Below are 12,704 nucleotides of genomic sequence, written 5' to 3' on the forward strand. Positions count from 1 at the left end.
CATTGTTGTATATGACTGTTTTACTGCATATATTTTCATATATTTTTGTCTATCCTATTTATTATGCCCTACCTAAATATGATTAATATTTGCGGCCTTATTTATCATAAGGTATATTATGGATATAGCTTTTAAATTTCCGTTCAAACTCATGTTCTGTCACATTTGTTTCATTTTAATCGTTCTATTTAAACTGTCTCATGTGTAAACCCTTCCTGCAGCTCAACAAAATAGGTTTTCTGATATTTTCATTTTTAGAAACACAAAATTCAACCTGAAGCAGGAAATGAAGAAGAAAAGCTCCAAATGATAGAGTACAGAGCCTCCTGGTGACCGACAGAGGGAACAACAGAGGAGAAGAAAGGAAAGGAAAGAGTAAAACAAAGAAAAAGAAGTAAAGGACACACACACAAAAAATTATTAAGAGGGAGCAAATGAGGACAAACAAACAAATAATAAGGAAAAGAAAAAAAGGATGTGAAACAAAAAGAGGAAAGGAAAGAATGCAAAGGAAAGGAAGTGAAATGAGAGGCAAGAAAAACAGAAAAGTGGCGAAGGAAAGAGGAAAGAAAAAGGAATAGAGGCAGAAGCAGAATCAGTGTTTTCTGCCAGTGAACGTCACATCCTTTATTCCAGTCAGTCAGCGTAGGAAAATAGATTCACATTAATGTTCTGAGTCTGTCCTCTGTCACAACAAACAGCAGAAACACACAAACAAACAAAACAAACTCACATAGGTAAAGTAAAGGTGCATTTCACTGATTTGGTATCCAAACCAAAGGGCAGAGGAGGGACGGTTCATTTTCTTTTCACGGTTGGACCGATGTCGTCCTCCCACTTCAATGAAGAATTTCAGGAGTGAAGTGCAAAGAAGAAAAAAAAGAAAAGAAAAAAAAAGCCAGCAGGCAGCAGGTTACAGGGGAAGAAAAACTAACATTTCTCCAAACTGTTAAAGTGAATAATATACAAAAACAGACAGTCACAGGAAAACCATGCAGGAAGCCTCTGCGTCTCCCACAAAGCAAACATAGATTTAAAAAGTCTCAACAGCAACAGTAAGAATAATAATAATAAAATCTGCACATCAACAAGCTGTACAACTGTATGAAAGAGCAACGACAGACGGCAACAGGAAACAAAACAGATAAATTAACAAAAAGAAAAACTCTTACTGGATTAATAACAACACTGACAGCAAAACAAGTTGATTGAAATAGTCTCAGAGTGAACAGAAAATCACAGCATGAAGCTCCAAGTGCTGCTGTTTGATGTCAGAGTCCCACTCAGGTTCACTGATGAGTCTGTGGACACAAAACTGGACCATAACCTCCAAATTGGTCTGGAGGACTGTACTACACTACCCAGAGTTCCTGAGCCTGCGAGGTAGCAACGCCTGGAAGGCTCAGGGAAAGAGAAAAAAACAGTTCCCTTTATTGTCGACTCAAAAACATGAGCTGAAGAAGAAAAAACTGCTCCAGTGAATTCAATTATAAAACTCTGACTGGGTCTGTGACAGAAAACAGGACCACTTCCAGCTTAGACTGGGAGTTCACCACCACCACCATCACCACATTAACTGCAGTGTTTGACCAGGATCAGCTCATCATACAAACGTCTCGTCATCTCGTCACTAAAACTGCTGACTCACCTTCAGTCCACTCATCAGACTTCATCTGCGTCAAGTTTATATTTTTTTTGTTGCAGTGAGAATAAAAATAATAATAAAGTAAATTTAAAGTGGATCTAATTTAGTTTCACTTCCCTTTCACATTTAGTTTTGATAAAAAACAGTAAACTGAATTTCTTGTTTTATTTTTTTAAGACACTGCTTTCACCTCTCCTGGGTCATTCACATGTTGTCACTGCCGAGTCATTCGGGTAACGTCAAATTAATGAAGTTGTGAACTGGTTTGAAAGCACAACCTGATTAATTGGATTCTGACTAACTGATTAACTCTCACTAGGTGATTAACTCTCACTAGGTGACTTTAACGACCCTCGGAGGATGATGACCCAGAAGATATTAAAGGACAAGGTAACTATTTTTCAAGTCTGTCCTAAAACAAGAGTCAGGTGTCAAATGAACATTACAACTTATACATTAGTGTAAGTGACGGGGGACAAAATCCACAGTCCTTCTGTTAAATGTGAATTCAAGTCTTTTTCTGGAGCTAATTTCAGACTTCACGTTAGCTAATTAGTCAAATCAAGTGGTTATCTACCTTCCTTCCCTTAGAACTCAACAGGGAAACAAAAAGAGGGAATTTTATACTAAAAGGTTGCAACTTTGTAAGCTATCTATGTGATTTGTCTCAAACTCAGACAGCTGAAGCCTCAGATAAACTCTGCTTAAACCTTTGAATAAATCTGTTCACAGAACCAGGACTGTAGATTTTGTCCTCCACCACTTTGAAAACACATTTGGATGGGATCTGTCCAAGACCCACTTGAAAAACTGTGAAGCTATCCCTGAGACTCCAAGGTGAGTTGATGTGTCTTAAAGATATAAAACAACAAATCTAGTTCCCTTTGACTTTGTATCTCTAGAGATCACTTGATCCAGGTGTTTGAGTATCATCTTCTTCCTGTGAACCTGCATGAGGTTTTCAGGCTGAGAGGAACCAGTTTTTAGGGAATAAAAACATCTTCACTAAACTGTTCCGTTAAAAAAATCTTTGATGAGTCTGGTTTCGTGCTGGTTGAATCAAAAGTGAATGGAAAACACTTAATGTCTCTCTGTGCGTCATTTTAACATCAATAAAACCATGTGAATGTTGGAACATTTGTGAAATAATAATGACATGAGATCAGATGAAGGGACTACAAAATTAATTTAGCAAAAATGTGAAGTTAAAAATGATGTATCACAAACAGATCCAGTACAGGAAGTGACATCAGAGGACGTTGTGTCTTTGAGTCCGATCCTTGAAGGTCAACGCACTGCTACCCGAATCCCGATCCTTTTATCTTTGATTATCTGACCCGTGTCTGTTTTTGTTTTGTTGTTTTCTTTTTGAGCGACATGGCTCCACAGTGAAAGATTCCAACAAGCACCACCACCTTCAAACCGACGTTCCTAGTGCAGGGCCAAACTGAGCCAAAATTAAGTTTTCTTGTCTTCACTGACTTGTTGTGAAATATTTCTCAACTCCTTTCAGATCCTGACAGCCACAGCCACTCCACAGCCACTCTGGAAAGTGACTTCAAGAGTGATGCCAGTCTTTCAGACACAGGTCCAAAGAGCCAAACTTGGGCTTATTGTTCTCATGGACTTCCTCTAAGCCATTTCTCAAACTTGAACTTGACTTTTACATTGCAGCTGATCTTGTATGTTTTCCCAGTCAGGCCAGTTAGGTGACCAAAGTTCTATCTCTGACTTTCCCTGAGCCATTTCTCTGATTTCCGTTAGGTCTTAAATTCCACAGTGCTGCTCATTTTTCAGGCTCCTTCCAAACATTTACAGTTATTAAAGGAAACTGTATATGTTCAGTAGCCTAGTTCACCCAGTTAAAGAACCAAAGTGGGTAAAACCAGGGTTTCATCCCATTTAACCTAAACTGAACTAATTTTTGAACTGCTTTTAGATGCAGATTTCCACGGAGCTGCTGGACTTCAAGTCCATTTTCAAACATTCAACCAGTGTCCACAGGAAACATTGCATGTCCAGCTGGCCGTTAGTGGTCCAAACTGTTCCAAACTGAGACATCCTCCATCACTGACTTGCGCTGAACCCTTTCTTGAGCTCCTGACCAAACTCATTTCATATGTCCAGTTTGCCAAGTTTAGCCCATTAGGTCCTGCAGAGGGAACACAGCTGGTGTGTCACCTCAGGTGTCACTCCGAATATTGACAGCAGATTCCCAACAAGACGTTCAAAGCAACATTTCACTGATACTGGGTCTGGGATACATCTGATCTGCTTTCTGGATGAATATTGTCAGTCTTATACTTCAGTTGAATGAAATTGTAGACCTCTGATGGGGCTTTACGAAATCAGTTTGACAGTTTGAAATTATGAACCCAGTCATTAAGTGAAGACAGTAAAATTAGATCTCCAGCTAATGACAGCAACTTGTTGAACAAACCGACAGCTAACTTTGTCCAATGAGTTGCGCTCATTGGACACTACAGAATTGAAGAGGAATCAAGGCCCCAGAATCTTTTAAAGGAAGTTATAGTTGGATGTTCTTTCTGAAATTGACAATCACACAAGTCTAGATCAACAAGTCCCAGGTCAAGACCTACGAGTCCCAAGTCAACACTAACAAGTACCAAATCAACACTAGTAAGTCAAGACCAACAAGTCCCAAGTCAAGAACAGTTCCGAGTAAAGTCCTGAGCCAAAACCAACAAGCCCAAAGTCAAAACCAACAAGCCCAAAGTCAAAAACAAGTACTAAATCAAGACCAAGTTCTAAGTCAAGTTCAAACACAGTTCTTGTCATATTATCCAAGAAGTTAAGAACAAGTCCCTTCCAAAGTCCCAAGTCACGACCAACAATTCCAACTAAAGAGCAACAGTACAAGTCAATTCCCAAGTCAACACCAACAACAAATCTCGAGTCTTCCCAAGTCAACATGAACTAGATATTAGTCTAGTCCAGAGTAAAGACCATTAAGTTGTGACTCACGTTGAAAGTCAAGACACCAAGTAAACTCCAAGTCCTAATCCTTGTGTGTCAAGTCCTAAACATCCTGTTATTTGCATGCAGATCTGACAAATACACCTTTCGATCCTGCTTGTGCAATGTGATATTCAATGTCATTGACTGGTTGCACACCTACATTTAAATCTTTGGGTTTTTTTGAGGATATCAGGTCCAAGTGAAGTCATGAGTCAGATTTTGTCATCAGAATACATGTCATACAATTAAGTTCAATTCAAGCAACATCACTGATCAAGTGAAATGTTGCTTTAAACCATCCGTCTGGTTTTGCTCTCCAGTTACTGCAACTTTAATATAACAGAATGTATTTCCCTCTTTATTCTACTAAACTCTCTACTGAACAGTTTAAAAAAGGAGCATTATTTTGACCAAATTCTTGCAATAAAAAATAAAGCCGACACTGCGTGGTCGGTCTCTAGCTGAGTGCAAGCATAAAGCAGAACATTACATCACTCATAAATACTCGATGTATTTTCTCAATGCATATAACAATAAATTCATAACATACAAGGACTTTCTTGTTTTAACTTTTTAACAGTGCAACTTTTCATTTGTTTCAGTTCTGTCTGAAAAGGGCTGAGGCTCACCTAAAGGGAGACCGAGACATTTTAGTCGAGGCATTTCTCCACCTTGTGGAAAAATTTTACATACTGGCACTTCACTTTAGTGATAGAAAATGACATATTACCATCATCAGTGCTCCTGTTAATTATAAATTATTGGTAGTGCTGTAGTAGCAAGCATCTAAGCTCGACTACACTCACTTCATGGCAAAGGACAAGTGCTGAAACTCACTTTCCCATCATGCAACAAGTATGATTTTAACAGTCAAAAGTTTTCGGTGTCCCTTTAACTGACCTGAAGCTCTCGTTGTCACAGGACGGAGAGGGAAACAAGGACACACACACAGCTGTATTCATACCTCGACAAAAAGGGTTTTTTTTGTAAAAATTTGATGACAGAATGGAAAACTGCAAGGACAGACGGCAACACCAAGCCCTGCGGTTTGTAGCACCAACAATGAAGAAGATGCCCCCACGCAGAGTGAGAGGCAGTTTGGCAGAGGTGAAGAACAAACATCAGCAATATGACATAGTTTAAGTTTGAACATGAAACAATATCCAAGATGTTCCTGGTCGTCACAAGATGTTAATATTCTTGCTTCTTCTTAAATTCTACTTAAATTAATGGTAGTTCGTCCAGAGCTAAAATGATCAGTCGACTGACAGAAAATTATTTGGATAATAAACTGTTTTAGTTAATTTTGCAGCAAAAATACCAAAAATTACCAAATACCAACTTTTCAATGGTGAGAATTACATGATATTGTTGTTTTGGACTGTGAAGATGTCACCATTTTCTTACATTTTACAGTCAAATGGGATTTTCTGTTGTTTCACAGCTCGTGTCAATGACAGAAACCAGAAAGAACAGCAGGACCTCTGAATGGTCATGTCACATTGCTGATCCAGACAGTGATCAGGAAGTTAGTGCAAAGGGCGCATGGCAACGTACGACAATAGCTAAGCAGGCTAATTATGTAGGCTAAAACTTGAGTGCTACAGAAGCTCATTGTGAACACGTAGCAGCTAACTTTGTGCTTTGCTCTCTGTGCCTGAGCTGAAGCCTTTGTCTTCAACAGGAAAGGACAAATTTCAAACTTCTGTTTCCGTTTACGGAGGCTGCAACGAGATGAGCACATTACACCAAACTGTTTATCCCAGCGCGCTCAGCTGGGGGGTGAATGAGGATGTGGGGGGCATTTTGTGGCAAATTAAGTGCTAACATCAGTCTTACATGTTTGGCGTCTCACTCTCAGGGTAAAAGAGTGATTAGACTTCAAACGAAAAAACACTGTCGAGTCCTGCTGTGGTCGTAAGGGCTGGGTATCACATCTCAGTACCTCTTTAGTACTTTCTCTAGTACACTCTTTAGAACTTCCTGTCAAAATGTATTATCTTGTTTTCTAAATTTACAGTAAATCAGTTGAACTTAGACCAAATTTAACACTTGAAAACTCCGGCTTTCTTTACATGAGGATCATGTGCAATAGTTATATTCTCCAGCAGTGATGGACAACATATATTTAAATGTTTGTTTAATGCACATGGAAACTGAAGTGTCAAAAGTTGTTGTTTTAAAGGAGGTGTGTGTAGAGCTGCAATGATGAGTCAATCATAAAATAAATTAATCTGCAAATATTTTGAAAATCGATGAATGAGCAGATAAATTGATACTGAAAGTGATCATTGGTTGCAGCACTAGTGTGTGGGACTATTTCAAACAAACAAATAAAATACAACAGGTTCATCAGTGAACTTTAGAGGAGCTGGGAGGTGGATTTTGTGACCAGCTGGGCTTTATGCTAAACTAAGCTAACCAGCTGTACAGACGTAAAGTGGTATCAGTCTGAACAACTCTCACAGAGAATGAGACAAAGCTGCTGAATCTTCCTTGGCCTACAGTTAGTATCATCTGCTGCTTGTGATACTTGTCATTTAAATCAGTGAAAGATTCAAAAGCACTGTCAACTGATCTGCTCATTATCTCTTTAATAACCGTTTGGTCTATTAACATCAGAAAACTATTTTTAAAAAGTCATTAAAGGTCTAGTTTTGTTCGACTTAAACCATCATATAATTTGCGCGTCTGGACCTGGATCCATCAAATATTAGGAACTGATGCTTGAAAATGACTTAAACAATGAATCAACTCGTTACAGCTAATTTAAATAAAACCCAACCCTGACGATCACAGGCACGAAACGGAAAGCCTTCAACTCTACAACAAACGTGGCCACCGCCCCACAGACCCGTCACCGACATGAGGTGTTTTTGTGCCTTTTTTAATTTATTAAAATAAAATCTTCTCATTAAAGTCATTTAAATTTAATGAAATTAATCTAAGACCAAATGATGTGATACCATTGTTGACTTGCAGGTGCTTCTGATAAATAACGTGAAATAATAAATTATTAAAAAATATCCCTAATTTCATATGTAATGGCTCATTTTACACCATTTTTGGGTGATGGGTAATTATGAGACACACACAGAGAGAGAGAGAGAGAGAGAGAGAGAGAGAGAGAGAGAGAGATCTACTAAACCAACACTAATAACAACACAACTAACCCAAGCTGTTTAAAACAGAGGAGCTCTTTAAAGAGGAGAGCAGAGCCGAGCTTCGATTCACATTCAGTCAAAAAGTCACTCTTCAGCAGCTGCTTCACGTCCTCAAATCTTTTTCCTCCAGTATTTCTATGACCTGGACTGAAGGTGAACCGAGGACGAGCTCTGTTAAAGAGGTCATTTCTTTCATATTTAGCACAAAGAACCTTCTCAAGGCTCTGACCCGTAGTACCTACTGTATCTATCAACTTCAGGCTGAACTCCGTCTACACACCTCCTTCCCCTCTTACTCTTATCTTTCATCTTTCCTCCTTCCTTTACATCTTTTCTTTTATATGTCCGTTTTTTTTTCTACAAATCGATCGATCTGAAGCAGTGGAAGCAGATGACCAAACCCCAGCACAGAGAATGGGAGGAGAGTGCAGAGGTAAGGAGGCAAGGAAGAAAGAAAGCCAGGTAAAAGAGGAAGGTATGATTTCAGGCTCTTCCACCTGAGCAGTGGTTGTCCTGGTTTCAGCCACAGTTGACAGACAGACAGACAGACAGACAGACAGACAGACAGACAGACAGACAGACAGACAGACAGACATGCAGTTAAAGTATCACAGGTTTCTAACAGCGTCCAGTCTGTTTACAAGTGCAATGGGAGTCAGTGGAAGGACAGCGTGTCGAGGTTTTGGCTTCATTTATCCTCCTTGATTGGCTCTCTGCTGTCACCAATCTGGGATTTCCACCAATTAGGAAGAGGAGAGGTAAGGGGGCGGGGCTGTGTTGCAGGTGAGGTAAAAGCTGAGTGAGGGTGGAGGGCTGATAAAAAAGACAAAGGAGGAAGAAGAGTGATGAGAGCTAGTGTCCCTCTCTCTTTGAGGAGGTGCTGCTGCCCTCTCCCCCATCCTCCTCCTCACTCTTCACCACTGTGGTGGAGGAGGTGGAGGAGGAGGGGGCAGGAGCAGCAGAAGAAGAGGAAGAGATGGAGGTGGAAGGAGGCATCAGTGGGTTGATGTACAGCTCCATTGGCGTCAGCGTAATCTCCACCTCCCCCCGCTCCTCATGCACTGTGGGCAGGGGAACAGGAGGAGGCTGGAGGTGTGCTGCAGGTGGAGGGGTGGTGCTGCTGTTGTTATTGCTCGGTCTCGGAGCTTTCTGGATCACCTCCACCTTTGGGGTCCGACCCGACGCAGCCAGCTCCCAGCTGGGGTTCCCTGGACTCTGGAGCAGCAGCAGCTGCCGGCTGTGGCGGTCTGGTTCTGCTGCCCCGCTCGGCTGACACTGCACCACCACCCCGCGGTGCTCTGACACCGCCGGCAGCTGACTCAGAACCAGCCCAGACTGGTCCTGAATCACCAGCTCCAGTACTGGCTGCGAGGAGGAGGACGCGGAGGAAGAGGCTTTCTGGATGACACCGCCAGTCAGCGAGGTGATGATGGGAGGGTGTGAAGGAGGTGCAGGAGGTGGGGGCGGAGGAGGAAGAGCAGCAGCAGGAGGAGGTGGAGGAGCAGGCAAGGCGTCCTCCGGCCTAGGTTTTCTCGGTCGTCCACGTTTTCGTTTCACCGGAGGAGCGTTGGCAGCTGAGCCACTGGACACACCTGATGCACCACCTGATGTCACCACCTCCAGGGGGCGCTTGTTGGCATTCCCTCGTACCTTCTGGACCACAGAGGTGGGGGCTGCTGGGGCGTGATGCTGCTGAGGAGGAGGAGGTGGTGGTGGAGGTGGCGCCACTTTCTCCCTCTCGTAGGACAGGCAGCTCTGAGGCAGGATCATCAATGGGACTGGCCCGCCCTGCTGCTGGGGCAGTGTCGCCATGGCAATGACCTTCACCCCACCCCCGCTAGCGGCAGCGGCTGCAGCCGGACCTCCAGGTCCAGATGCCCCCCCGACACCTGAGGCGTCTTTGGGTGCCAGCGAGGGCGGAGAGGAGCGGACCGAGAGCTGAGTCTTATCAGGGATGGAGCTCCGAGGGAGGATTCTGGGTAACTGCTTCATGAAGGCCTCCACCTGCACCACATCAACAATCAGTTATTTATATCACTTATTGATTTGTTTATTGATAACTGTGGAAAAAAACTAAACAAAGTGATTTCAATTGGTCAGTTGGACACAGGTGCAGACATGCTGAGGTGTTGACTTACCGCAGGGCGCAGTGAGGAAGAGGAGGAAGAGGGAGGAGTGTCCAGGGCGGAGGGTTTGGCTGCTGATGATTTGTCTCCAGATGATGGCTTCAGTGAAGACAAGGTGGATGAGTCTCCGAGTTCCTTCTGCAGACAGACAGGAAGCCGTGAGCAGCAGAGACAGACAGACAGACAGACAGACTGTGGTCAGTGACTGAACACAAACACGAGTGAGTACCTTCTGATCTGCAGCTCCATCACCCTCAGCTTTAGAGATGACCGGCGTCTTCTTGATGACCTTGTGGGGTTTGGCCGGACCTCCTAAAGACAGACACAAACATGAGTCTATCATCTCTTGACAAACAGCAGCAGATGGTCCGTGTCACTGTCATGGACCACAGAGGGACATAATGTGACATCAGACAGGACTAACAACCTCGGTCGCTGCATTTGAGACCTTAAATATGGAAGAAACCCCTGATGTGTTTCTCCACATCCATGTTGGATTGTCTGTGTTGCAGGTTTTGAGCTAAAAACCACGCAGCTTGTAAATTAATGCTCTTCAGAAGTATTTGATGTCGTAGCAGATGTGAACGCAACACAAATTTGCTTCATCAATCAAGACAGTTTGTGTGCGTCAGACCTGCGAGTGCTGCGGAGGTGACCAGCTCGGCCTGGCTGCAGCGAGGGTTGACAATGTGTTCCTGGATCAGGTAACGAGCGATCTCCACCACCGTGTCGAAGGAACGCTTCAGGATCTTCTGTGCCCAATCACAGATCAGCTCGCATGCCGCTTCTGTCACTTCCTGTTTGTAGGTCTGGACCAGCTCGGTCAGCTCCGCCTGAGGACGACGAGGATGAAGAGGAGGGAATGTCAGCAGGACTCAGCTGAAACTTCTACAACAACTCCGGAGGATGTTCATGGACATTAAGGGTCTGATTTCCGTTAGAATTTTTGCATTACGTTTTTATTTCACATTTAAACCACAAATGGAATTAAAATAAATAAAAATAAAATCAGGACCCTGAACACCACAGCAACCTCCTTCAAACAACATATCATACATAACAAAACATATCACACCCAGGAACCACTGACAAAACAAGAAGCTTCTACTCAGACCGCAATTGTGGCATGTGTGTGTGAATGTGTGTGTGAGTACCGGGTCATTCTTCAGGTCCAGGTTGGGCAGCAGAGGCATGTTGAGGACTGTCTTTCTCCTGATGCCGCTGTAACAGTACGTATCAGCCGGGTAGGTTAGGGAATTCAACCAGCAGCATTGACAGAGACTGACCTGTGCAGCCTGTGAGCACCAGGCCTCGGCATCAAACTACATCATCACAGCAAGAGTCAAGTCTTAGTCAACCACCTGCAGAATCACACACTGCAGCTCCTGATCAGTGAAACCAGCCTGTATCATCTTTCACATGGACACTGTGTGAGAACAGGTACACAGTACCTTTTACCTTTAGCCTTAAACACACCTGTAACCATGTGTAATACAACAAGGGCAACTCCTGCAACTTCAAAATGCTTAGAAGATTTAAAAATGAGGACAAAAAAAAAAGTTTCTTCAGTTTTTGTCAAGAAAAATCAACAAAACTCAAATCACTCAGAAAAGAAAGAACAAAAATCTAAATTGTAAGTCGGGCGTGTCCGGGTCAAAGGATATTTGGACTGTCCTCTGCCTCCAAGCCGCCGGGCTTTGATGTTGGGGAAAATGTCTCTGATGATCTTCCCGAAGTTGGCGGCGCTCAGAGGACGATGCTGCAGGTTCTCGCAGTATCTCCTGGAGGACACAGAGTCATGACAGATCACATGACCCGACAACAACTTTAGAAAACATAAGTTGTGTGTCTGTGTGGGTTTTCTCACTTGTATGTCTCATAGACGTCCTGTTTGGGCAGGCAGGTGTCTGAGTGTTCTTCCAGGTGACTGCGGATCCAATTACAGGTGTGAAGCTGGTCGGCAGTGTTGAAGGAGCTGGAGTCACCACCACTACACACACACACACACACACACACACACACACACACACACACACACACACACACACAGAGCAAAGTTCAGTGGCAAACACACTTCTGTATTCCTGTCAAATTACATGTGATTAAAACATTTCTTTGTCAAACAGCAGACCTCTTGTCTCCAGAGCTGGGTCCGGAGGGCAGCTGGAGGTACAGGTACAGCTTGTCATTGTCAGAGAAACGCTGAACGTCTTGCTGTTAAAGCAGAACAGAACAGGTCACACTTGAGCTATGAGGGGAGCTGCATACATTTCTGATCTGCTGTGTGTCATTAACAGGTTTCACTAAACAGGACAACAGTGTGATTCTTACCAGGATCTGATCCACTTTGGTCTGAACACTCTTACTGCAAGACAGAGAGCACACCAATCAGAAACCTGTTCATGTTTAGTCAGAGATGAGCAGGATGTGGTGGAAACAGGTGTGTCCTGAACACTGAGGTGGAAAATCTACAGACTGATCCTTTAATGAACTGAAGTGCCCATAAGCTAGACATTAATGTTCTGTTTAGTTCAGTCCAGGCTGTGTGTTTGGACCTAAATGGAAAAATTTGTTCTTTCAAAACATCCATTCAGTTTCAAAAACTTTCAAGGCCTTAAATCTTGACAGCAAAATCGACTTACGAGATGTTGTTCTTGAGTTTCTGTAGGAGCATGCTGGGCTCAGTGTCGCCCTCCCCTGCCTCCAGACTGCCCTCCCCCCGACGGGAGGCTTCAGCCCGTGGGTGCCGCTGGTCCTCCGACATCTGGACCAACTAACCAGTGCTGAGCA

At 43.2% G+C, this 12,704-nt stretch overlaps 1 protein-coding gene across 1 annotated transcript; it reads right to left on the reverse strand.

Annotated features, from left to right (window-relative positions):
* Positions 1 to 6,339: 6,339 nt before the first annotated feature.
* LOC111223148 (DNA-binding protein RFX5-like) lies at positions 6,340 to 12,678 on the reverse strand. The gene is made up of 12 exons (XM_022747175.1): positions 12,557 to 12,678; positions 12,246 to 12,279; positions 12,046 to 12,128; positions 11,782 to 11,904; positions 11,579 to 11,695; positions 11,069 to 11,147; positions 10,549 to 10,747; positions 10,144 to 10,226; positions 9,927 to 10,052; positions 9,676 to 9,792; positions 8,947 to 9,609; positions 6,340 to 6,348 (listed from the first exon to the last, which is right to left on the reverse strand). Exons 1-12 carry the CDS (start codon positions 12,676 to 12,678, stop codon positions 6,340 to 6,342), a joined length of 1,755 nt encoding a protein of 584 aa, XP_022602896.1.
* Positions 12,679 to 12,704: the final 26 nt, after the last annotated feature.

Source organism: Seriola dumerili, unplaced genomic scaffold (assembly GCF_002260705.1).
Source record: "Seriola dumerili isolate Sdu_G_001 unplaced genomic scaffold, Sdu_1.0 BDQW01000110.1, whole genome shotgun sequence".
NCBI classification, from domain to species: Eukaryota; Metazoa; Chordata; class Actinopteri; order Carangiformes; family Carangidae; genus Seriola; species Seriola dumerili.